At 35.6% G+C, this 26,589-nt stretch overlaps 3 protein-coding genes across 4 annotated transcripts; 2 read left to right on the forward strand and 1 right to left on the reverse strand.

Annotated features, from left to right (window-relative positions):
• The first annotated feature begins 1,779 nt into the window (after positions 1 to 1,779).
• On the forward strand, positions 1,780 to 5,634 carry LOC109209146 (F-box protein SKP2B-like). The gene is made up of 2 exons (XM_019372341.1): positions 1,780 to 3,031; positions 4,866 to 5,634. Exon 1 carries the CDS (start codon positions 1,787 to 1,789, stop codon positions 2,933 to 2,935), a length of 1,149 nt encoding a protein of 382 aa, XP_019227886.1. The 5' UTR covers positions 1,780 to 1,786; the 3' UTR covers positions 2,936 to 3,031; positions 4,866 to 5,634.
• Positions 5,635 to 8,148: 2,514 nt separating this feature from the next.
• On the forward strand, positions 8,149 to 14,839 carry LOC109209148 (probable transcriptional regulatory protein At2g25830). 2 transcript variants are annotated; one of them, XM_019372343.1, is made up of 7 exons: positions 8,149 to 8,341; positions 8,437 to 8,591; positions 9,570 to 9,631; positions 9,807 to 9,963; positions 10,089 to 10,366; positions 12,060 to 12,183; positions 14,249 to 14,839. In XM_019372343.1, the coding sequence occupies exons 1-7, from the start codon at positions 8,242 to 8,244 to the stop codon at positions 14,342 to 14,344; spliced, it is 972 nt and encodes a 323-aa protein (XP_019227888.1). In that variant the 5' UTR covers positions 8,149 to 8,241; the 3' UTR covers positions 14,345 to 14,839. The 2 variants fall into 2 exon arrangements, with proteins under 2 accessions (XP_019227888.1, XP_019227890.1); XM_019372345.1 differs by having other exon boundaries at positions 12,063 to 12,183.
• A 268-nt stretch (positions 14,840 to 15,107) lies between these two features.
• LOC109209147 (carotenoid cleavage dioxygenase 8 homolog B, chloroplastic) lies at positions 15,108 to 21,175 on the reverse strand. The gene is made up of 6 exons (XM_019372342.1): positions 20,741 to 21,175; positions 19,159 to 19,902; positions 18,884 to 19,077; positions 15,848 to 16,037; positions 15,651 to 15,753; positions 15,108 to 15,437 (listed from the first exon to the last, which is right to left on the reverse strand). The coding sequence occupies exons 1-6, from the start codon at positions 21,029 to 21,031 to the stop codon at positions 15,292 to 15,294; spliced, it is 1,668 nt and encodes a 555-aa protein (XP_019227887.1). The 5' UTR covers positions 21,032 to 21,175; the 3' UTR covers positions 15,108 to 15,291.
• Positions 21,176 to 26,589: the final 5,414 nt, after the last annotated feature.

The raw sequence follows: 26,589 nt of genomic DNA on the forward strand, positions 1-26,589 counted from the left end.
AATATGCACATTTCTTATCATTATCTCACCCTTTCAATACAGCTCAATTGTTCTTGGATAATATTTTTAAATTGCACGGAACTCCTTGCTCAGTGGTATCTGATAGAGACCCACTTTTTGTCAGTAATTTCTGGAAAGAATTGCTCAAAGGATTACAAATCCAGCAGAAACTCGGCACAGCATACGATCCACAAACGGATGGCCAATCAGAGAGGTTAAATAGATGTTTGGAGACATATTTACGTTGTATGACTGGGCACAAACCCAAGGATTGGAGCAGATGGATTCCATTAGCAGAATTTTGGTATAACACTAGCCACCATTCAGCAATTGGCATGTCACCATTCAAAGCTCTTTATGGATATGAACCTCCACAGCCCACCTTTGAGCTAGTGTCGCAGACAAAATAGAGACTGTGGATCAGTTGCTAAAAGAAAGACAACTCATGAGCAAGGTACTGCGTGATAACCTCCAGAAGGCACAAAATAGGATGAAGCAATTTGCCGATAAGAAAAGAAGTGATCGAAAATTTGAAATTGGAGATATGGTGTTCCTCAAGCTTCAACCTTACCGCCAAACGTCTGTGGCCATTCGCCAAAATCTGAAATTGGCGGCTAAGTATTTTGGACCCTACAGAGTCATCAGGAAAGTTGGACCGATGGCCTATGAACTCGAACTTCCGGCAGAATCAAAAATACATCATGTCTTCCATGTGTCGAAATTGAAGAAACAAGTTGGCTCAAATGTGTTGCCCTCAGTTGATCCTCCCTATTGCAACAATGAAGGTCAAGTCTTGACAGAACCAGTGGCAATCGTAGAACGACGCATGATCAAAAAAGGGAATAAAGCTTTCGTTCAAGTTTTAGTGCAGTGGGCTAATTTGCCTAAAGAAGAGGCCACCTGGGAAGACTACTCCTTTCCGAGCTCCCAATTTCCTAAGTTTGATCGACAACCCACCGGCAACGAGTAATGTTCTGAAGGGGAATGGAATGTTACGAAATTATACATTTCGTAACTTTAATTGTTCTTTTAGTCTTTACATTTTTAGTCCAGAAGTTTGTCTATTTTCAATTAATTGTCTAAGTCCCCAAATTAGCTAGTTGACTCAAGGGACACATGTTTTAGTCTAATTGCTTTGTCTAGATAATTCAAAAAGGGATGCAGCTGTCATATTCCACTATTTAGGGCAATGATTGTACAAGAATTGGGTGCTGAAAATACATGACATATTTCCCTTTTTGTTAATTTTTTATTTTCTGCTTAATTTCCTTGTCTTCAACGCAGCAATTGCTACATATAACCTTTCCCTTCTTATTTTGATACAATTGTTTATGTTCAGTACTTTAGAGTCTTACAATTGTTCAAACAATTGTTTATGTTCACTGTTCAACCTTTTTCTTTCGTGAATTTTGAATATGTATTAAATTTTACCTTTTATCTCTATGGAGTTATAATCCATGAACTTTATTTTTATTGTTTAATTGATTTAATCGATAAACCGTCCGTTAACAGTCCGATCCAATAGCAGATTATTATATTTATAGGCTGATAACAGATAAATCGAACCGTTAAATGTAAATATTCGTCCAATCCGCCGGACAGGCGGCCCTACTCTTCCGAATTAGAAAACTAGATTTCATGTTCTTTTGGTGGACGAAGTTGACGAGGGAGGTAAATGCAACTTAAAAAATTATGAGGGTGCAAAGCACAATGTGATCTAATTAAAAGGGGAAAATGATATTTATCCAAAATAGCAGGTACAATATCGAAAAGGAGCCAACGAACAATGAAGATACAAGTACAAACATTAGCCCCACAAGAACTGTGGCAATTGACAATGGAAAAACTGGGCGATGATTTATTAGCTCTGATAATCAATAGGATTCATGATCCTGCCTATAGAAAGTCCATTTCTCAAGTTTGTAAGCAATGGTTCAGAATTGAAGGCTTAACTCGATCATCTGTACGTGTTTTTGAACCCAATCTTCTCCTTAATTTCCTTCCAAGATTCCCTAATTTGCTCAAATTTGAATCATCCGAACATATCACAAATACCCATCTTGAAATCTTGGCTGAAAATTGCCCAAGAATCCAAGTTCTTAACCTTAGTTTCAAGAAAAAGAATAGATTTTTTGATGAAATGGATGAAAATTTAATCTTGGATGATTTTGATGAAAATGGTCTTTGTTTTATTGCAAAGATTTGTTCTTGTTTGAATACCGTTAATTTGAGGAAGAGAAGTGGAGTTGTGGATGCTGGGGTTGTTTCTCTTGTTAGCTTTTTGCCAAAGTTGATAGCTTTAGACTTAGGTTTTGGTGATAAGGTTAGTGATGAATCACTTAGAGTTATTGGAAATGCTAGATGCGCTTTGAAGAGCTTGAATTTACAGGGTTGTTGGTTAGTATCAGATGAGGGTTTGAAATCATTGGCAGAAGGGTGTCTTAGGATGAGTTTGAAGAAACTAATTCTTGCTGAATGTGATAGGATTACGGATCGCGGGGTGTTGAGTTTGATGCAAATGTCTTGCTTAGAGGAATTGGATTTGGCTGAATGTGGACCGAATGTGACTGATATTGCTGGTGAGGCAATTGCTTCGAGTGAGATTCTTAAGAGGTTGAACTTGTCGTGGCTTGTTAATGTATCTGATGCTACTGTTGTTGCTCTAGCTGAAGGTTGCAAGAATCTTAATGCTCTTAATTTAACTGGCTGTGAATTTGTCACTGGTGAAGGCGTTCGTGCTTTGACAAAACATAGGTCATTGAAAGAGCTCGTTTTGACTAGTTGTGAGAAGCTTAGCGGATATGATTTGGAAGAGTTGGTACTAGGATGCCAGACATTAGAATACATTGTGGTTGATAGAAGATTGAGGATGTGGGTTCGTATGGAAGTGCAGGATAATATAATGAGAGAACACTGTTGGATAGATTGGAAATAACAGATGAAACGGGAGTTGAATATCTCAGTTGATATGCATTGATCTGTTTTCAGGGTCCCCTCATTTCTTGGTACCTCTAAGCAGTTATTACTTCAGGTGCAATTTCTGCCCAGTTCCCATTATTTATTGCTGAAATGTTCCTTGTAGCAAAACAAATGTGTGTACTTTTTAATGAACTTAGATACCGTGCTATTGGCATGTGCTGCTTAATATTATGCATAGACATTTCAATTTGGAGAACGCATATAGCAGATTTTGGAGATATGGTAATTCAAGAATCTCTTCCTTAAGAGGAAGTAAGCAAAAAATGAAGGCCTTTGTTGAAAGTAAGACCACTTCCAATCTTTGTGGCCTGATATAGTTTCTCTTAGCTAACCTATTGTGAACACCAGTTGAAATTCTTTCGTAGAAAAAGGAAACAAAAATCAGCGGTCTGCAGCATCATGAACCATGCTTCAGTATAGGTTTCTTGTTAATCCCGGGTTATGCATGACGATGTCAGAATGCACAATTCCATCCTCCATATTCTGTAATTGTTGGAAAGCTGGTGAAGCTCATCTCGTGGAACATCAAGGGGGAATGACATCATGTACACCTTTGGAAAATTTCCCATTTTACTAGACTATTTAGGGGTGTAAATCATCTGACTTTCCAAATGCCACAACAAAAGCATATCTTGAAACCTCTTTCCTGAAAAGATTGTACTTGCAACTGTTCTGGGCAGTTTTTCCATGTTTCATAAGCTTCTTTGTGGTCTGGGTAACTGTTCATGAGTTCTCCTTTTTCTTTTTCTCTTATCCTTGTTAGTCAGCTCTCGGATATTGTGGTTGCTGGTTTCATTTTAGACCTAACTGTCCTCTCATATTTGAGAGAACAACTCCAAAGAGGTTTGGTTGAGCGTCAGTCTTTTAAGTAAGGAGTTTATCAAACCACCCGCCACAAGCTATTTCTCCATTTACTGCATAGAGTCTCTTCACCACTTTGGAGGGATGTATTAGGGGATACTGGCCAGGCAACTTTGTATGAATTAGTTGGCCTCTTGAGAAGTTTACTCCAAAATGAGCCTGTAGTTGGTCCAGTGTGAAAGGAGAAGCAGTTTGGTTTGCCCTTAACCTTTCAAATTTAAAATAAGGAAGCATGTGCTGTGTACCTCTTATGGGAATGATGACATGTAAAGTTTCTTTTAGGTGTAACAGGTCAAAGAAATTATGGGAAATTTATATGCACCGAAAACCAAACACATAAAAAGTATCTTCTGGTGGTAAGAATTGGGAATTGTATGGTTATATCAAGACATAGGGTCCAATAGAGGACGCAGCCATACTGAAACACTGTGAGCAACGCACCCTTAGGGTCTGGCCTATCAATCAATAAAGTATGTGCAAACCTTTGAGACTAGGATTCAACCCAACAAAGACAAAATCACTCTGTGATTTCTTTCCATCTGCCTAAACCGTAGTTGGCAGAGTTACTTGTTACCTGTGCTGGTGGGAGGTAGCGGGTATCCGTGGATAGTCGAGGCTTGCGCAAGCTGGCCCTGACACCATCATTATATAAAAAAAGGATCACTTTACTTCTGTTCACATGCTCATACCTGATAGGCGTTTTCAAATAAGATGACACATAGATGTTTCTAAAGACATGAAATATCGTTATGTTATGTGTAACTTGTACAGAATGTATTTGTCATTGTTTCTCGATTTTTCCTGATATTTGTTGCCTACTGATTCAAGTAAGATATACCACTAATATTTTGGTATCTTTTTCCAAGCTCTGCAACTTTTATATTTGTGAGTCTCATAGTTCTATTTCGTTTTCTGCAGAGGAATAGGTCGATTGCATTCTTCTGTTCCTAGAATTAAATGCAGTAGAACATTTCCAAAGGGCTTTTGTTGCAAATGCAAAGCTGACATGGACTCTATTTTGACAGGTTTCAACTGTTGAAGAATGAATGAGAAATGGAGTAGCAATATTTGCAAAATCTGGGTTTTGCTAATTACTGCTTGTTGCTCCTGGGAACAAGTATATTTTACGCTGGAAAATGGAAGTATTGGGCACTGCAAAATAGTCGGACTTGAGAACTATTGCCACACCAATGTGTAGGGAATGGTTTCCACAATATGATATACTCCATGAATTACCACGGCATTTGTACAATTGATTCTTGTTGCTCCAGTAACAAGTACATTGTTCTGTACGTGAGAAAATGCAAGTATTGGGCACTGCAAAATAGTCGGACTTGGAGAGCTGTTGCTACGCCAAGTGTGTAGGGGTGGTGGCGAAGTTGCTTTCTATTGGTAATCAGATCTTCTAGCTGAATTCACCATGGGAGAGAATGCAAATCGGGCGTGTCTACCGTGATGCAGCGGTAGCTGTTGTTTCCAAGGCAGATATGTATCCATATTTACTAATAAATAGAGTCAGGCTAAAATTATGGTATCAACAGTCATATGGCCAACTCCAGCTTGCTTGGTGTTGGTGTTGTGGCATAGTTGTTGTAATGGTCCACAAAATTCAGTTGAAGTCTTGACTTCTACTGTTACATTATTTCCCTGGTTCGTCCTCCCTGGGTCTCGAGGCCCTCAATTATGACCTTCTGTTGATTTCTTGGAGACATTTTCAGCTCTGTGTTAGATCGGTAACGGCTTTATTTGCTTATTTACTCATTTAATTATTTTCAGCTATATTTTGTTTTCCTATTTGGTTCGCTGAAACAACGTTAGACTCTCTTTATCATTTTGAATCTTATTGCTAATGTGGAATCTAAGATGAACCTAATGTTGTCAATGACTCAAAGGGTCGCTTAAGTCATAAGTTAGGTGATTACAGTTGTAGGGTGTTCATAAAAACCCGAAAAACCGAAAACCAAACCAGACCAACCAAAAAAACGACCTTCTTGGTTTGGTTTTGGTTTTGAATTTTAAAAACCGATCAAATTTGGTTTGGTTTTGGTTTTAATAAGAAAAAAATCGAACCAAACCGACTATAGGAGTAGCTATTTTAAATTTATTATTACACCTATATATATGTATATTTTTATACAAAGTTTCAAAAATTTAATGGTAAATGTTAATAGTTTACACTTTTAGTATAGTTCTTTACCTTTACATTCTAGTTTGATTGGTAATTTTCTTTTGTTAAGTGTAAGAATCTATTTCGTGTTAAAAATAATATATTTTTAATTGAGTCCTTAAATTATTCATCACTATTTGGTTCAATTATCATCAATATATCTTGGTAAATAATAGATTTCTCAAAGGGCAATTGATTTGATAGTGTTACGTTGAAAATGTGGTCGCCGGAATATGTGTTTGTTAGTGTATGTCTTAAATTTAAGAAAAAATCGACAAATAACCGAAAAAACCGAAAACCCGACAAAACCCGACATAAACCGAATCGAGAAAAAACCGACTTAATTGGTTTGGTTTGATTCTAATATTTGAAAAACCAACTTACTTGGTTTGGTTTCTTTTAAGGGAAAAATCGATCCAAATCGAACCACGAACACCCCCAGTTGTAGTGCATCAGTTCAGGTATTAAGGCACGTGCTATCACTTACTATTGTCTTTCACTACTAACAATCTATATCACACAAGTATGCTTTTTTCAATTCTTTTGTCCATCTAATTGTTATTTGTTCTTATAGTTATTATTCTTCAATTACCTATATAAATTTTTAATCTTTTTTCCCTCATTTGTGACTTTCTTCGTTACAATTGGTGCTTTATTTTTATATTTGCATTGCACTTAAAGCTTCAAAAGACCTCTAAAATATCTTTGTCGCAACTCCTTTAAACTTAATACTTACATAATACTTACGAAAGTTATTTTAAATTAATTTTCTGTATTTCCTCGCTTAAATCTCGGTGAACTAAAAAAGCTCAAAACTTTCACTTAGCTGTAGGTTAGTACTTTTCTTTAATTGGGTTGTGTAACTTAAGAAAATGTGAATTTTGAAAAACAGTACAATCATATGAAATGGCACTTGAATTTGAAAACCTTTCTTAAATTTGTCAATACAAAAAAAAGGTTCTTAAGTTTAAATGCTTCTATCCATGAGAAAAAAGACTCTTAAGAGCCCGTTTGGCCATAAAAAACTTGCACTTTTTTTCAGTTTTTTTTTTTTTTTTTACTTTATTTCGAAATCAATGTTTGGCCATAAAATTTTTCATTTTAATTTGAAGATGAATTTTGAAATTCTTTGAAAAGATCGCTCACAAAAATTAAACTACAATCTATATTGAAAAAAAATGTTGACTACAAAATTTTCTCTTCATCTACAAAATTTCTTCAAAAAAACTACAAATAAACTACAAATCAGTTTAAGTATTGAATAAAGTTGTATTGTTTTTAAGAGTATCTACAAAATTACTATATTTATACTACAATTTATGTTGAAAAAAAATGTTGACTACAAAATTTTCTCTTCACCTACAAAATTTCTACAAAAAAAAAACTACAAATCAATTTAAGGTTTCAGGGTGAAGCTTAGTCTTTAAAAGTTGAATCTTTGAATCAAAGTCAGAAGAAGGGGTAGGGGATTGATTAGTTTCAGGGGTGATTTGAAGGTAAATATTGTATAGAATTTTGAGATGGACATCAACATTTGACACGCCTGAGGCTGGGCTTATGCTTCTCTTCTCCAACGGAAAAATTGAGAGCCCTAGATTGCTTTTGCTTACATACCAAAAAGGCAGTAGCTCTATGTCGTAAAAGCATAAGAATATGATTTTGAATCCGAAAAGAAATATGAAAGCGTGGGCCCTACTATTTCGTACGTAACAAAATTGCAATTTCCTTCTCTGTATTTTTTGAGAAGAAGAAGGAATGGAGAAGAGGAAGAAAGGGGAGGGGAAAAACGGACACCTTTAATTAAGGAGTAAAACGTGGGATATATGGACACCTTTAATTAAGGAGTAAAAACTGCCCATTAATTAGACCCTTAATTAAGTATGGTATAGGATTGATAATTTGGTATACTAAGTATAATTAAATCAAACCTTAAATATTGAGGGTAATAAGGTTTCCTATGTGGCATAGGAATATAAAAATTCCTTTAATTAATGTGTAAAATTTTGTTCCTCTTAGCCAGTGGCCAAAGTAAGAAGTTATTTTTCCAGGTATGAATGTGTAATTTCACAAACTATAGGGGGTTAACACGATTGCTATATAAAATAGTAACTCTATTTTTGTGCCTGGTTATTCAAGAAAAAGAAACCTTTGCAGCATCCTCGTATCCTGATTGATTAGGAGTTGATGTGTCCCCTGAAAATCTGAACGAAAATTGTGATAGCAAAAGAAAACTAATGGCGTATTCGTCATCTTCAGTTCGAGCATTTAGTTCATTACTCTACAGATTCTCTAATGGGGTTTATCTTAAACCCCACCATTCTTGCACTCTCAAAAGTATATACTAGCAAAAGTCAAATATATATAGCTTTTGTTGATTTGGGTTTTGTTTTTCTATTTGAATGAGCTAGGATTTGATTATTTTCTTGCAGGTGCTTTATTCTTAAGTGGGAAAATTTCATCTTCTTCATGTTATTCTTCATGGGTCTTGCCTTTGGAACTTCAATCTTGCAATTCAGTGAGAAAGATTTGGACTTTTTCTCCTCTCTGTATGGGCAGGCGCTCCTCCAAAATTGCTGGCAGAAAGGTATACAACTTCTCTTGCTATTTACATGTAAATCATGTAGTTCTAATTTGTTTTTTTTTATTTGTAGTTATTAATTCTTTGATACAAATAATGTTACCTCTGTCCAATTAAATGAATTGGGATTAGAGAAATTAACTCAAATTTGAATTTTTCTGATCGACTTGATTTCATCTGCCAAAGAAAATTGTTTTGCTAATGAAATATGTAACTTTCTGGGGCTATCTTAACTTTAATGTGTTCAGAAATTTATACTCCGTATTCGGTAAACCTATGTAGAATATTAAGTAGCTCGTACTGTGGAAGCCTTATGATTCCATTTCTATGTTGTGTCAGCATTCTAGGAAATGTTTGTTTGTGTGATTTTGACGTCTCTGTGATCAATTTTGACCTCATTTGACTATAGTAGTAGAAAAGTTGACGTATTTCATGAGGATAGATTGTCCAACAATGGATAAAGTAGCCAATATTTATGTGTAAACGATGTAGTCTGTTTTATCTTTATAATTCACATGATTGTCCTGCAACAGGGTTTGGATTAGCGCAGTACTAGTGTTATGGATATTGGTTTAAGTCAATGTTTCTTACAGGTTGTCAAAGGCGCGCTTAAAGCGCGCTTAAGCCCTGAAGCGAGGCTCAAAACATGTTGAGCGCTTCGCCTCGTTTTGTGGGCGCTTTAGTGTCGCATCAAAGCTCTAAGGCATACTTTTCCTTGCCAATGAGTGTAATCCAGAAAAGGCGACCTTAAACAATTGAAATTTCACTTTACCGTGAATTTTTTTCAATATCTTTGTCCATATATTTGTTATTCATGCTTATAATGATTAGTCTTGGACTACATGCATATTTTTACTTTTTCTCCCGTTGCGCCTTTTTTCATTAAAGCGCACGCTTTATTTGCGCTTTGCGCTTAAAGCCCCAACGGACCTTAGAGCTTTTTTGCGCTTTTCGCCTTTGATAACACTGGTTTCTTATGTGCAGACTGCTCAGGATCTTAAGAAGGCAAAGTTGTACTCAAAAATCGGGAAGGAAGTTGTTTCTGCGTAAGTTATGGAACAGAAAAACTAGTTATTCTTCTAATCAAGCTTGAAATGAATGGAAGATACCCTTCTTCTCTTTGAGGTCTTAAGGTCCCAAATGGAACCAATGTCCTGACGTCTATTTCTCTGACTGTTATGATTAACTGGTGGAAATGAGTACTGTTTCCTGAATGACCAGGGTTAAGAAAGGTGGTCCCAGTCCAATATCTAATACGGCTCTCGCTGCTCTCATTGAGAAAGTTAAGGAGCTTGATATACCCAAAGACATTGTTGAGCGCAATATTAAGAGAGCTTCAGAAAAGGGTCAGGAAGCTTTTATCGAGAAGATCTATGAGGTATTGAGACATTTAAACTTACATGCATTTGTTATCTAATAATCAACCATGTTTACACATCACCTTTTTGCTACTCTCTTGATTATTGCAATTTAATGAACTTTGAACCCCTGCTGTATACTCAGGTATATGGTTATGGTGGAGTTGGTATCATCGTTGAGGTCTTAACAGATAAAGTAAACAGGTCAGTGGCAGCAGTTCGAGAGGTGGTGAAGGACTGTGGTGGGAAGATGGCAGATTCAGGATCCATTATGTTCAAGTTCCGACGCGCTCGGGTTGCTAATGTAAAAGTCACTGATGTCGACCGGGACCAGCTCCTAACAATTGCTTTAGATGCTGGTGCTGAAGATATAATTGAACCTTCAATGGATGACTATGATACAGAAGCAAATTCATCTGAAAGGTTTGTAATTCTTTGCCCTTGTATCTTTATTGAGGCTTCTCTTACGCAATATTTCATGAACAAAGTAATTTGTAGTTTAAGGGACAGAATAGCTGCTCCACTTCAATTATTTGTAGATCAATCATTGAGAAGGTTTGTTCAGCCTCATTCATCATATAACCTATCCGGACTTTGCTTTCTTAGTTTCAAAGGTTTTCTTGATATTCTTTAGGACAATATCCAGAACCAAAAAGGTATATATCTTGATATTGCAGAATTATGTTATTTAATACTAGGTGATTTTTTCCATCTGTCCAAGCCTTGGTAGATGGAGTTACTTGGTACCTGTTGCTGGTGGTAGGTGGCAGGTACCCCGTGTAATTAGTCGAGGTGTACGCAAGCTGGCCCAGACAGACACCACATTTACCCCTCTCTCTCTCTCTCTATATATATATATATATGTATATATATATATATATATATATATATATATATATATAATACTAGGTGATTTCTTTCCATCTATCCAAGCCTTGGTGGATAGAGTTACTTGGTACCTGTTGCTGGTTGGAGGTGGCAGGTATCCCGTGTATACCTGTTGCTTGGTACCTGTTGCTGGCCCGGACACTATTAAAAAATAAAAATTATATATATATATANAATCATGGAGAAAACTTTGTATCAAAAACTCAAATAATTTCCTTTAATTGCAGTAGAAATAATGCTTTTGCTGAAAAGGTTAGAAATGTGAGCCAATTTGAAAAATGTGCAAGAGTTTAGCTGAAATAGCCTTTTGGGGAAATTTCAGATTTATTGTGCCGTTTTTTTAAAAGAGAGAAACTTGTTGAGCTCTGGATTCTTTCTTTTTTGATTGAGACACTGACATTTAGCATACTTCATATCAATCATGGAGAAAACTTTGTATCAAAAACTCAAATAATTTCCTTTAATTGCAGTAGAAATAATGCTTTTGCTGAAAAGGTTAGAAATGTGAGCCAATTTGAAAAATGTGCAAGAGTTTAGCTGAAATAGCCTTTTGGGGAAATTTCAGATTTATTGTGCCGTTTTTTTAAAAGAGAGAAACTTGTTGAGCTCTGGATTCTTTCTTTTTTGATTGAGACACTGACATTTAGCATACTTCATGATGCAATGTTTAAATCATTGTACCAGAAACTGAAAAACAGATGATGATTTTAACCAAAAAGCTTTAGAAATGAGAAATGCAAGACTTGCAATCGAAAACAATATACCCTACTGCTCTTTCCTTTCGTGGAACTGGACCAGATTCTGCTCTTATGGTTCTTTCAGGCATATATGTTGTTATTGCTAAAGAAACCTTGTTAAGACTTTTTGTTCATGAGTTGATTCTCTTTCAGTGCTGATATTAAATTCCGGTAACTCTTTACTTTTGTTTATTGCCAAGTCTACTGTTGCCTTGCGTTGGCGTACCTACTTTATTTCAACTGCAATTTCATCGTTGCTGATGAATTCTTTTCAACTGGTAACCCTCACCCCAACACCCTTTCTCCCCAGGGGCCAATAGTGGTCGTTCCAACCCCCCCTCTAACTCCCAACCTCTTGGTTGGCAGTGGAGGAGTCTCAGCACAGCGCAACCCTCTCTTGTGTGAGAATGACTAATGTCACACTGGATGGAGTCCATCCGATGGACTAATATCACTGCATTTGACTATTCATTTTTTTTTTTGGACTTTAGTAGGGTTTACAAAGTCGTGTCTTCAGCGGAGAACTATCCAGTGATATTATCAAAGCTACAAGAGGAAGGAATAAAATTTGAACCTGACAACGGATCTGAGCTACTTCCTATAACTCCAATTGAGGTCCGTAAGTACAGCGTATCAGAATTTTATTCTTCTAATTTTGTAGCGCTTGTTAATATTTTAAGAGGGAAATAGTATTGTTACCATGAAATTTTACAAGAGGAATTTAATAGCTGATGTGTGAATAGTGACCTTTTGTAAGTATAATCATAGAAATAGTCCACGAGTTTATGCAGCGGTGGCTATAAGACATCTGCATCATATAGCTTTCTATTTCTGATAACTCAAATCAATCTCGTGAGAGGGTGGGGCGAAGGGATTAATGATATTTTGCAGTTTTGAGTACTATGACTGATCTCCACATAAGGTAAATACTTACCTGCACCGTGTGTTTACACCAAGTGTAGTCTATAGGAGATAATCTAGAATTTCAAAAGCATTGCCCAATTAAAGAACAAAGACACACCATCGGAATAGCTAGCTAGATTATTAGGTATATTTAATTATTAATTTAGATTATGTGCAAAAATAATGAAAGTTAACTATGATTAAGCACTAATAGTTATAGTTAGATTAAGTGACAATTGTCATTTAGTTATTGGATTGGTGTAAACACCCGGTGCGGGTAAGTTTTTAACGCTTTAATGCCGTATTTGTTGTTCTTGTCTTTCTCTTCTCCTTCTCGAGTTTATAACGTCTATTTTCTACAACTTATGCTTTTTGTTAAAATCTTTTTCTTATTTGCCTTTTTCTTTTTTGTTCTTTCAAACTAATGATTCTTTTTTCCTTCTAATATGTGAGTCTTCTTCCTCTTCTACTTTTTATTCTAGGCTTCTCTTTTGCTTCTAGCTACTGCTCTCTTGTTACAGTTACTAAAGTAATCAAATATGAAATTGTATGCTGCAAATTAATTCTTTTTATGGTTGGTTAATTGAAAATAAAAAAATTAATTTTGTGACTTGAGTTATCTTTTCATGGCCTTGTTGAAGATATATCTTTTATCATGCTTACTTTGAGTTGGACTAATATCGTCATTATGGTATATAAAATGCTACAATTAGTAGTTTTTGTTGCAATATGATTATCATAAGTACAAGTTCCAAATATGTTTGGCAAGTTTTTATTTTCGGTAGACGGTGTGCTTCACTTCAAAGAAGCGTTCACTTTTCACTTATCCCTTTTTGCTTCATGCCCCACGCACCTCTTTTATTTTTTGCGCTTTTCACTTTTATTAAAAAACTGTTGGAGAGGTTGGAGTAGTACGACTTACCAAACTATTCAACATTGTATTAGAGAGTGGAAAGATGGCAACTGAGTGGAGAAAGAATACATGATCCCAATATAAACAATGAGGAGATATTTAAAGTTTTACAAACTATCGTGGCGGTAAACTTATGAGTCATACAATGAAACCTTGGGAACGAATGAAAGAGCATAGACATAGAGAAATTACAAGAATGACAATGAACGGCTGTGGATTTGTGCTCGGTAGATCTACAATAGAGGCAGTGTTATCAAAGGCGAAAAGCGCAAAAAAGCTCTAAGGTCCGTTGGGGCTTTAAGCGCAAAGCGTAAATAAAGCGTGCGCTTTAATGAAAAAAGGCGCAACGCGAGAAAAAGTAAAAATATGCATGTAGTCCAAGACTAATCATTATAAGCATGAATAACAAATATATGGACAAAGATATTGAAAAAAATTCACGGTAAAGTGAAATTTCAATTGTTTAAGGTCGCCTTTTCTGGATTACACTCATTGGCAAGGAAAAGTATGCCTTAGAGCTTTGATGCGACACTAAAGCGCCCACAAAACGAGGCGAAGCGCTCAACATGTTTTGAGCCTCGCTTCAGGGCTTAAGCGCGCTTTAAGCGCGCCTTTGACAACACTGAATAGAGGTTGTATTTTTGCGAAGAAGATCGTTGAAAATTTATAGGGAGAGGAAGAGGGAGACATACACAATACTTTAGCCTACAGAAGGTGTATGATAGAGTGCTAAGAAAAATCCTTTGATGGGTATCAAAAAAGAAAGCAATCATTATATGCGCTGAAAAGCTGAATTTTATCTTTTCAATTATTACAGTAGATATTTCTGCTTGTTGTAGTTATTACTTTTGTTTTCGGCTGCAGGTAGATGATGAGGCTATGGACTTGAACAAAGAACTCATGTCTAAATTACTTGAACTTGATGATGTTGATGCTGTGTACACAGATCAGAAGTATTAGCTTATTTGCCACTTAACAGTGGCTGCGCCTAACAACTGGTTGTTGAGGCTGTTGATGAGTGATAGCAACATATATTCGGAACTGTAGAATCCTGGAGTCATGAGCAAATCTAAGCCTTTGTCACCCTATCAATCTTACTTCCACAAAGAATATGCCCATTTTCTCAGCTTAGGAACTCATACCATGGTTTGGCCCGAATTTCTCATAGGGTTTTGATCTTTTAAATGATAGAATGAATCTGTAGATTCCATTTTTTATACGTGTTAACCCAAAAAATATGTTACAGTCTTTGTTCCCCCTTTATTCCTTTTATCAGTAAAATGGATGTGCTTCGCCATGTTACAACTGTCCCTTGAAAGAGATCATCTGAAGTCTGAAGTCATTGCCAATAATATATCCTGTAGCTCTCTCTCTCTCTCTGTATCAGTATGATGAATCTCATATCCAATTTTCCAATTTCTGCTGCAGAAGTATATTATTAACATTTGATTCATATTTCATGTGTTACTGAATCTCCCTTTTAGGAACTTGTTTCTAGAGATGAATTTCCCTATGTGCATTTAAAATGTAAATATTGAAGCTTCTGGTTTAGTGCATTAAGATGTCAGGTTTTATTACTTTTATTTTGGAAAACGACTTGAACCGATGCTGGCATAGTGGATTATGATGTTAGTTTGAATTGATAAAATGACACAAGTGATTGCAACTCCACAATATCAAAAGACACAGTAAAAGCTTTTCCTTTCCTTGTTGAATCTTGATGTCTTAATCAAAGGTTCATATGTGTATTACTGATAAATGATCATTGCAGAGAATATATATGCAATCATAGTATTCATGTATATAATATAATTAGTGTGCACAAAATACTACATTAGCAATTCAAGAGCTGGAAAATGTAATATCTTATTATATGACTTGTAAGGTGTATTTTGGCTATCATGTTTCTATTTCTTTGGAACCCAGCAACCATGCAGTCCATAGGGAAGACCATAAGGAAATTTTGCTCTTGCAATTTCTTCAAATGTGGATCCATCCAGTATTAGAGCATAACCTTCTCCATTTTTGTCACTGATCATTGAGATTACAACTCCTGCATATTTCCACAATATTATGCCTTGTTAATATATATGTTGCAATTCAATTGACTGTTCTGTTCTGTTTTTTTTTTTTTTTTTTTTTTTTGTCGTTTTATACTATAGTATTCACTTTCATAAAGCTCTCGCTATGTGCGGGATCTAGAGGAAAATGCTGAACCACATTGGGTTTGGGTTTATTATAAATAGATGTATTGATAAATAATTACCGTCGTCTTCCTCGGTTGCACCAGGTCGAGCCACAAAGAATGGTTCTGAAGGCACAGCACCCTCATCGTACCAATTCTTGGCCTTTTTCTCAAACAAGTCAATCTGCAAAATATTTTGAATCATTGAAATCAGTTAATAGATAAAAAATTAACAGTTGTAAGCACTACTAGTGGAGAAAAGAAGAGAATGAAGTGACCTTTGTAAGAGTGTTGGGGAAATTACAAGGTCTCTTAGCACCACAAGCATAAGCATATCTATATTTCTTGCCTAAATAACAAGGATTAAAGCTACACATATCCATGCCTCTCCCATGTTCATTTGGGTCCAATGCTGCTTCTAACTCTCCATATGGACTCCCATCTAATGCTATTCTGAATCTCCCAACCCTGTCAATAAACACCATTAGTCAAGAACACCCTTGGTGCATTTGGAAACATAGTAATGATTTTTTTTTTTTTTTTTATAAATATTTTCCTTTTGGTCAGCCATCCTGCTTGTATTTGATTCCGCTGGTTCGGCTAATTTGGATTCGTGTCAGTAAATCCAGTAAGAGCATACAACACTACATACCAAAAGGTTTTTCATATTCAAGAATCGAGCCTGAACTTTTAGGCTAGAGTGGAGAGATTTCAATTATCCTAACATACCCCTCAGTGGTGAGGTTTATATTTAAGATGTCCATCAATCATCTTCGCGAATAAGGTTCAAATTGAGTTTCTGAATTACAAATATAAATAAACCTAGACGTGCAAAAGAATATGGTATCTTCAAAGTTCCAAAACTTTTGTTCCAGAGAACAGGACAATACAGTCCATTTTTACGTTCAAAGTTAAAAAAAGGAAAGAGTCAAGATAGTCCTCTTGACATCACCGGAACTTGGATTTTACATGAGAAAACAACAATGAAATTCCCTTTCCCTTAGACCCTTCTTGGATTTTAGGATGTTTGACTTTGTACGATAGTTTAAATTCAAAATGGTTGCTATCCATGCATGCAAATTAAACTAAGTACTCTAGTAGATTAAGATTAGGGTGGTTTTCAAGACGTCTTTCTTCCTTGTTTGACCCAAGTAGACGACATGCTCTGCTTGTCTATAGGAGCGTACAAAAGAAACCTGACAAACCGCACCAACCCGATAATCCAAGTCAAATCGAGAAAAAAAACTGATTATGGTTTGGTTTGGTTTGATTTGATTTGGTGTTAAAAAAAAAAAAACCGACCATAATTGGTTTGGTTTAGAAAGTCAAATCGAAACCAACCAACCCGACATTACATGTATAAAAAGTTTAGATATACTTATATAAATATACTTATTGTGATGTAATTTATAAATATTTCTTAGACTTTTTCATATCTTTTTAGGTATTATTTCAAGGTTAGACTTAGAACTTTTGAATGTTCCAATAAGTTAACAAAAGCCCAAACCAAAATCAAATTAATACTAATTCTAACAAAAGACATTCAATTCGATACTACGAACGACAATGTATTGAATATCTATTTTTTGTTTTGCAATAATTTAGATAAAAATGCATAACCTATTTTTATTTTTTCTTAGCGTTTAGTCATGTAATTAATACTCCCTTATTAGTCTACTTATTTTAGCATGACTTAGTACTTTCAGATTATGTTTATTTTTATTATGGCATTTTAATTAGCAATATTTATATTACATAATTTCATTGTTTTTATTGTTGGATATTTTAGGATAATGCCATGACACATCTCATATTTTTTATTATTTTCTTGAATAATACCTTATATAGTTGTATCCTACTAGGATTAAAAAAATATTTTGGGCACAAGTTATATGTTTTGTGCTTCGAAGTTTTTACCGAAAAAAACCGAAAAGCCCCGAATAAACCGAAAACTAGGGGTGTACAAAGGAAACCGACAAACCGCACCAACCCGATAATCCGGTTCAAACCGAGAAAAAAACCTGACTATGGTTTGGTGTTGGAAAAAAATACCCTGACCATAAGTGGTTTGGTTTGGATTAATTAAAGAAAGTCAAACCGAGACCAACCAACCCGACATTACATATATAAAAAATTTAGATATATTTAATATATAAATATACTTATTGTGATGTAATTTATAAATATTTCTTAGACTTTTTCATAATTTTATCTTTTAAGGTATTATTTCAAGGTTGGACTTAGAACTTTTGAATGTTCCAATAAGTTTTGTAGCTATTAATATTAGTAACTTAAATAATTCTAACAAAAGCCCAAACCAAAATCAAATCAATACTAATGCTAACAAAAGACATTCAATTCGATACTACGGACGACAATGTATTGAATATTTATTTTTTGTTTTGCGATAATTTAGATAAAAATGCCTGACCTATTTTTTATTTTTTCTTGAGCGTTTAGTCATGTAATTAATATTCCCTTATTAGTCTACTTATTTTAGCATGGCTTAGTACTTTAGATTATTTTTATTTTTATTATGGCTTTTTAATTAGCAATATTTATATTGCATAATTTTATTGTCTATGTTGTTGAATATTTTAGGATAATTCCATGACACATCTCATATTTTGTATTATTTTCTTGAAAAATACCTTATATAGTTGTCTCTTACTAGGATTAACGAAATATTTTGAGCACAAATTATATATTTTGTGCTACGAAGATTTTACCAGAAAAAAACCCGAAAAATCAGAATAACCCGATAACCCGAAAGAAACCGAGATTGAAAAACCCGACTTTTATTGGTTTGGTTTGGTCTTTAGATTTATTTACCCTACACAATTGGTTTGGTTTGGTATTTGCAAAATCGGAACCAACCCGACCTATGTACACCCCTAGCGAAAATCTGAGAAAATCCGAGATTGAAAAACCCGAGTTTTATTGGTTTGATTTGGTCTTTAGATTTAATAACCCGACCCAATTAATTTGATTTGACAATCGCAAAATCCAAACTAACCCGTACCTATGCACACCCTTACTTGTCTATATAGAAAAAGATTTACTTACGTACGCTAATGCATAGTGTGAAGAATTTTACAATATTAACGTAGTTTAAATATATTGTAACGAGTTATCTGTTTTAATATTTTCTAAGTTGTTATATATTTTATGGACGGTTTACATATATTTACCTTGGATAAAATATTCACCATTCACTGTATAAAAGTTAAACTTTCTAGAAAAGCATTGACTCTCTGTATAAAATGCTATCAACAACAAAATTGAAAGCCTTTGTCAAGTTTGTGTAATTGTACCTAGCATCGGGCAAGACGTCCTCGCCGTTGAATGACCGAAGATTCTCAAGCCGGAGCTTGTCAAGGATGGTGGTGTCGGCGCTATGTTCACAGCAGTCTGCAATAACAGCAGTAACTCTGCCATCTTCATCTTTTTCCTCGTATGCATTTATGAAGTGGAATGTCACAAATAATGGCACTTCCACACTTGCCACCTTTATAAATTCCAAAAATAAATAAAATATCCCAAAAAAAATAATAATATTCAATCTAATAATTAAAGTGAGAGGACTTACAATATTTCCACTGGCTTTACACATTACATGCATGAAACCTTTAGAATGAGGGTGCCACTCAAACTTGTAAAGTGGTGTGGGTTCAGCCTTTAATAAATTTTGAGCACAATACCTTAGTGGCATTTCCGGCACAATAATGTAATGTTCCGTCACTGGGAACGAATGGACCCATCCTGGAGCAGGTCCACCTCTACAACTCACTCTCCCTATATACTTCCTCTCATTTGTTCCTTGTTCCATTCTCACTACCAAATATCCAGGGTTAATCAAATCTGGTATCAACGTCCAAAATTCACTGTCTGTTACAATTGGATGAGCCGAATGTATCAACCCACCTAATGAGTCACTAAACTCGAATTTCCCTATTGTGTCAAGTGTGTCCGGATCAATTATTATCGATCCTTTTATTGTCTCCGTTAGGCAAACGACTCGGCCGTCCCCGAGCTTAACGACTCCGGTGTTGGCGTTATCGGTTAGGGACGCGCCGGAGAGTAATTTGGCCATGTCACCAATGTAGGATAGGAAATTGTCTGGCTTAGGTACTTCGGAAAATTCTCTGTAACAAATTTTGTTGTTGTGTTTTGCTGCTTTGTATGCCTCCGATTCGATTTGCCTGTGACCCATTATTAGCCGTCCGTTTTCGAAATGAAGACGGACTAAGGTGGCGTAGCCGTCGAAAAGATGCCGGAAATTGTAGTTCCCTATGTGCCATTGTCCTGGGCCATTTCTCAGGTACGTACCATTCTACATAGACAAGAACATGTAATTAATTTTATTTTTATTTATTTGTTCGTTTTGACAGAAATATATGAGTAAATAATTTTAGAGTTTTATACGCTGGGATTTGGACGTGGAACGTGACATGTTGAAAGCCTGTTTGGATTAGCTTATTTTAAGCCAAAATAGTTTTAAGTCATTTTGTAGTATTTGGATAAAGTAAAAAAATGCTTTTAAACACTTGTTTTTAAGCTAAAATGACAAAAATAAGTCAAAAGCCAAAAGCTAGAATTTGTAACTTATGGCTTTTGGCTTAAAAGTTACTTACAACAAGCCCATCCAAACGGGCTCTTTATCTGCTAATTAGCCTACCAATTAAGACAAATAAAGGAAGCAAAAGAATATTTTTCCAAATGTAAAAAAAATAAAGAAAAGAAGTTGATAATTTTTATCTTCTCAGATCTTAAATATTCTTGTCGCTGTGATACTATAACATTCTTTATCATCTTGAAACAAGAGAATATTCTTTGCTGGACGTGGAATTACCAATAAAATTATTATTGTAGAGGAGGACCATGATATCATCATCACAAGATGACTAAGAATTTAATTATTCTTAGCTTCTTGACAGAGTGTTCATACTGTCTGAATAAGTACTGAAACCTTTACTCTCATTTAGATTTCTTCGTTTCCAATCAGTTGTAAATTACTCCTACTTGATTCATATTTTCTTGAGAGGAGCGACTCAATAAATAAATAAAAAAACTACTCATCCCGTACAAAATGAAGAAATGCATGCAACTAAACAATAAACGTTAGTACTCTATGCATTTAGGATTTAGCTTATATACACTGAACAACGTACCAGCCAGAGTGGTAAATCGCCTTCTACGACGAGCTCTCCTTCCCATCTTTCTTGGCGAACGCTAGTCCATGCAGCGAGCTTCTTCTCCTTCTTGACCACTTCATCTGGTGGTAGAACAATCACGGGCAATTGGCTGGCTACGTTTGTAACCAATTTCAAGTCTAAATTTTTCTTGGGTTTTTCATTGACTTTCACCTTCCCAAAATAAGATTCATCTTTGTCATGATCAAACCTATCAGAAAGGATCTTGTTACAGTAAATTTTGGTTGCTAAAGAAGCAAAAGAAGCCATGGATATGTGAAGAATAATATTAGAGCACTCTGTATGATCTACTACGTTAATTATATTGTAGAACAAAAAAAAAAAGAGCAATGAAAGTGTGGTGAGAAATATCAAGTTAGAACCGTAGATTTATAGGTAGGTTTAATTAGAATCTTGATAGGTGGAATTCCTTCTCACTAGAAGACATGCTTACATTATGATTACAAACTAATTAAATATTTAATTTTCAAGAAGACATTCTTACATTAGGTTTTATGTGCCGAGACGCACATGATAAGGCACGTGTTCCTTGGAGTACTTTTTTTCTCACCGTCCTTGTATTTTTCTCCTTAATATAACCTGGGGTTTTATGTTTCCACTTGTTACCCATTATAACATGAGAGAGTTTAGTTTTAAAAGAGTCGCACGAAGAGAACGAGAAGTGCTAATTTTGTAAATAAAAGTAAAGTTATACCAAAGGGGTTTATTTTTATTTAATTTAAAACAATGAATTTGCGGCAACTTTCTCTGTTTGTTTGATAGAATGATATACATCCACTGAAGAAAAGCGTTATGTCCCGTATTTGAATTTCAAGCCAATTTGGTGTTGATAACTTGATATATCTTTCGCTTCTATTTGATCTTTTGATAAAGACGATAAAATAAGCACAATTATATCAGTATCCACACTGCAGGCTAAAGCCAGCGATCGACTACACATATAAATTAGATAAATTTAGAAGTATAAATTTGTTAACAATGACATCAAATTTAGGTTTATGTTAAACGAGGCGGATTCAAGATTTAATATCAGTATATATCTATATGCACATATATACCCACACAACAACAATAACAACAACAACAAATCCGGTATGTTTCCACCAGGTGGGGTCTGGGGAGGATAGTCTGTACGCAGACCTTACCCCTACCTAACAGGTAGAGAGGTTGTTTCCAATAGACCCTCGACTCAGGAAGGGTAATAAGAAGAAGAGGAAAGCAAGAAAGGGAGAAAGAGGGAAGAGAAAAGAAAAAGGGAGAAATAAAGGATAAATTAAATAATAGCAACAGATCAGAGAATACAATAACTGAGGCAAACAAAACCACATAATGTAATAAAAATCTAAGAATATGAAGGGACATGCGTGCTAATAAGACTATCAGTGAGCAACTAAAAACTACCCAATAACCTTCTACCTTAATCCTCGACCTCCACACCCTCCTATCAAGGGTCATGTCCTCAGTGAGCTGAAGCAGCGCCATATCATGTCTAATCACCTCTCTCCATTACTTCTTAGGCCTACCTCGACCTCTTCTCAAACTCGTCATGGCCAACCTCTCACACCTCCGAACAGGAGCATCAATGCTGCTTCTCTTAACATGTCCGAATCATCTCAGCCTCGACACCCGCATCTTGTCCTCCAAGGAGGCTACTCCGACTCTGTCTCGGATAACTTCATTCTTGATCTTATCTCTCCTGGTACACCCACACATCCATCTCAACATCCTCATCTCTGCTACTTTTATCTTCTGCACGTGGGAGTTCTTGACTGGCCAACACTCCGCCCCATACAGCATAGTCGGTCGAACCACCACTCTATAAAACTTACCCTTAAGTCTTGGCGGCATATTCTTATCACATAAAACACCGGAAGCGAGCCTTCACTTCATCCATCCCGTTCCGATGCGATGTGCGACATCTTGTTTTTTTTACTTAACCTATCTTTATTCTAGCTAAATTCTATTAAGCTTGAGCAAAAAATTACTTTTCGATTCCCCTGTCTTTATTGTGGGAAATTACAGACGATAGTAGTATAGTACTATATTTGTTTGTTTAATTTGAGCCTTATTAATTATTAATTAACATAAATTTCAATCATGACATCTTTCATTTTGTTTTATCTTCCAATTCTATATAACAAGGAACAAAAGCCCTGAATGAAAGAGAACATTTATAGGAATATGCCATCTACATGCGATACTGATCTGCATCAAATCCTTCAGTTTAGGTCAGTGTTCAATAATTTTTTTATTGCTCCCAGTTGTGGGGTTGCCGATGTTGGATATTTATACACGTAAATATATATGTGCTTAAAATAAACTATATTTTCAATTGATTAGTGATGATAGGCTATAATTACGTATTTTAGTCGATTATTACATTCTAATTTACAGCACTTTAATTGAGTTTGAGCTTTAATCGCTAGTGTTTTGCACTAATGGTGTGTTTTATGCCTTGTAGGAGTGATTCCGAGCTATGTAGATGTTATGGAATGAATTCAAGTGATTTGGAGCTTTGAAGTCTGAGTAAAAGTTCAAGGAATTAAGCCGGGATCGCGTTTGGGGGTCAATGGATGATAGTTAGAGCAAACGAAGACTCCAGTAGGCAGATTGCGCACTGTCTAGTAAAATACACATAACTTTTCGCTCAGAACTTCATTTTGACTCCACAATATATGGTTGGAAAGCTAACTCAAAGGGCTACAACTTTCATGTTTTACGTTTTTCTAAATTCGGAATGGAACAGGGTGAAAAATGCGCGAACACGCGAAGTTCGCGCATGTTACAAGCTGAGACAGAAAGGGTGCGCGAAAATTGCGCGAAGTCGCGCAGAGTTCGCGCAGCTGCCGTCCGGAAAAGTGTCCTTTTTCACATTGGAGAAGGTATAATGTTTGGGCCCAACCCTACTTGGTATATATACATGGGAGAACGTTTTTGAGAGTAATTTTTGACCAAGGAAGAGCACAGAGCCGCCGTGGATGCCGGGTTTTATATTTTCTTCCACCAACTTAGTCTTTTTATGTTTCTTTGTATGATTTGTTGTTTTGCTACCATGTCTATGTGGAGCTAAACTTCACATTCTAGGGTTGTGGTTCTTTCATGACTATTGTTATTCGGATATTTATTTTGATTTCTTAGTTTATCATATTGGTTTATTTATTCAATCTTGCGCTTAATTATTTGATTGCTTGATCACCAATTGAATACTATCTACGAATTTAGGATTGAACTCGGGAGAGGGAATTCTAGATTGCATATAAGATTGAGTAGAGCAAGATCTTAACTCTTAGGGGGAGCGAATTTGCGGTTAGGATAGGAATATACCTAATCGCCTTGCTTGGTTACTATACGGGAATTGTAAATGCGTTCTTGTTAATCCTAATTCCATAGGAATATAGGCGTTAGGTTAGCTTGAATAGGCGAGTTGTACTTCGGGAGAAGGCTACGAGCAATATTAACCCTGTCAATCAATAAACCAGATAAATTAATTAGACGATTTAGGTGGAAAACTCAACGGGATTGTTAGCTAACCCATAGCTCTAGAATATTCACTCACATTGAATTCGTCTCTATAATTCGCCAACTTGTTTTCTTTAATCTCTTAATTTGTTACTTTAGATTAATTTTAGTTAAATATTCATACGTTAGGATTCGCTTGAATAGATTAATTGTTTGGTTTAATTTAGTTGATAGTTAATCACAAGTCCCTGTGGGTACGATATCTGGACTTACAATCCTATATTACTTGTCGACCACGTATACTTGCGTGTGCGTTAGGGAGCAACAAGTTTTTGGCGCCGTTGCCGGGGACTTAGAAATTAACTATTTTACTAGATTAGATTTTTACTTTTTATCTATTTAAGTTTTTAATTTTAGTCTAGTGTAGTTAGTATTATATTTTTATTTTTTTTACATGGCATCTTTGAACGAAAAGTGGTGGGATAGTAAGTATTCTTGTTTTTGTGATCCTTGTCCATATTGTAAAGGACCCCACTTGTGGCAATATTGTAAAAATATTCCAAATACCGAGTTATGTGCACCATCTCCATCATGTACTATTTGTGATGGAAATTGGAATAATTGTCCTAAGTGTTGTTATCCTACTCCAATCCCTTCTTATGTTGATTCTAATAATTCTTGTGAGTTTGACAGGAGTAACAAATTGGATGATGTAGAACACGATGTTCGCATTCTTGATATGCACGGGAAATTATTAGAGGAATATGGAGGTTTCCGTGAGAAAATTATGAATGAGATGCAACAATTTATAGAAGGAAGAGCTGAACTGGGACAAGAGATCGATCAATTTGGAAGTTCTATTCACGACTTAGAGGCTCAATTGAGTGCAAAAGTTGATGCGTGTAACGCCCAACAATTTAATGATGAGTTGTATGAAGCTGAAAAAGATCTTCTAGGCCAAGTTGAGGAGCTAAAACGAGAATACCAATCATTAGACAATGCTTTTGTTGATGTTGCCGAGGTTGAAGAGTCCGAAATTGAGGATGTCAAAAAATAATGCAATTTTGGAGTTGGAGCGTATTGGACCTCATTCTAAACATTTTTCAACATTGTGTTTGGTTGGTGACATGGGAATTGATCCATTCGAGCATATAGAGGAGTCAATGGATGAGGAACAAAGTGTTGATATTCTTAAATTTGTGATGTCAAGGAGACAAAACGACATTCCTCACTTAAAAGCCAAGAAGTGCAAGATGCGATACCTATTCCTTGGTTTCTTTATTTTTACACCACCGCCCCAGGAACGTGATACAAAAGTTGATGCAAAATTGGGGGCGCAATTTATATCCTCAAAGTGGAAGGAAAAGTGGTGAAAGTGATGGCGTCGTGCCGCGACGTTAAATAAGGCGCTTGTTGGGAGGCAACCCAAATTTTTTTTTCTTTTCTTTTATTTTATTTTACTGTGTTAATATTTTTTTTTTTGAGTTATTATTTTTGTGTTTTGTAGGAATGCGAGCATGGAGTCAAAGCCAATAGGCATGTGCAAAAGCGAGCAGGTGGTTGAAACTTTGTGTGAGGTACCCGCATAAGGGATCATACCTGAGAGAAGTCTGAGTATCCCGTGAGCTGCTAATTCTTCGGCCTTTGGCCTACCAGGGAGTTTCTTTTACCCTCTTGTTATTTTTAGTGTGCATTGAGGACATTGCACCATTTTAAGTGTGGGGTGAGGAGATTGTCTGGGTGATTTTCTGGGCTATGTTAGCTTAGTTATAGTACTCGTTCTTAGTGTAGTAATTTAAAAAAAAAAAAGAAAAAAAAATGGGACTTTTCCCGACGATGGATCTCCTAGACAGTTTTCTTGAGGGACTAAAGTCTAAAAAAAAAAATACAAAAATATATCTTTTAGCTTTCTTTAGGTAGTAATAATCCCCCGTGGTTTTTCTTTGTGCAACGGTTCTTTTCCATGGGATGTAGTTTGAACCGGGTAGTAGTTTTTTCTTTTATATTTTTTTTATTTTTTTAGAGTAGATTAGGAATTTAGGAAATAATGGAGGAAGAAAGATGAGATTTCTAGGCGCCCTTGACTTGTTTGATAGTAGCATATTTAGGCTTTGGCATGTGTAGTATCTTCCCTATGATTTGAAATTATTGATGATGCCTTGCTTAGTTGGATAGCATGTCTTGTGATGCATATGTCTCGTTATCTTGACTTGTGTTCACTTCGTGCTTAATGCTTAATATCTCGTGGCTCCGTGAATACTTGCATTTGTTTGAGAGTCGGAATGGGACCGTCCTTAGTGAGTCATGTGCCATGTGTGGTGAGGTTTTTGTATAGTCTATGTATTGTA

The sequence above is a fragment of the Nicotiana attenuata genome, unplaced genomic scaffold (genome assembly GCF_001879085.1).
Source record: "Nicotiana attenuata strain UT unplaced genomic scaffold, NIATTr2, whole genome shotgun sequence".
Lineage (NCBI taxonomy): Eukaryota > Viridiplantae > Streptophyta > Magnoliopsida > Solanales > Solanaceae > Nicotiana > Nicotiana attenuata.

Excerpts from the sequence above, each read along its gene's own strand:
- LOC109209146 (XM_019372341.1), top strand. The coding sequence starts at position 1,787 with ATGAAGATACAAGTACAAACATTAGCCCCACAAGAACTGTGGCAATTG.
- LOC109209148 (XM_019372343.1), top strand. The coding sequence starts at position 8,242 with ATGGCGTATTCGTCATCTTCAGTTCGAGCATTTAGTTCATTACTCTAC. Across the intron at positions 8,342-8,436 it reads CCATTCTTGCACTCTCAAAA|GTGCTTTATTCTTAAGTGGG; the intron begins GTATATACTAGC and ends ATTTTCTTGCAG. Across the intron at positions 9,632-9,806 it reads GGGAAGGAAGTTGTTTCTGC|GGTTAAGAAAGGTGGTCCCA; the intron begins GTAAGTTATGGA and ends CTGAATGACCAG.
- LOC109209147 (XM_019372342.1), bottom strand. The coding sequence starts at position 21,031 with ATGGCTTCTTTTGCTTCTTTAGCAACCAAAATTTACTGTAACAAGATC. Across the intron at positions 16,038-18,883 it reads GACGTCTTGCCCGATGCTAG|GGTTGGGAGATTCAGAATAG; the intron begins GTACAATTACAC and ends GTTTATTGACAG. Across the intron at positions 15,754-15,847 it reads TCCCCAACACTCTTACAAAG|ATTGACTTGTTTGAGAAAAA; the intron begins GTCACTTCATTC and ends AATATTTTGCAG.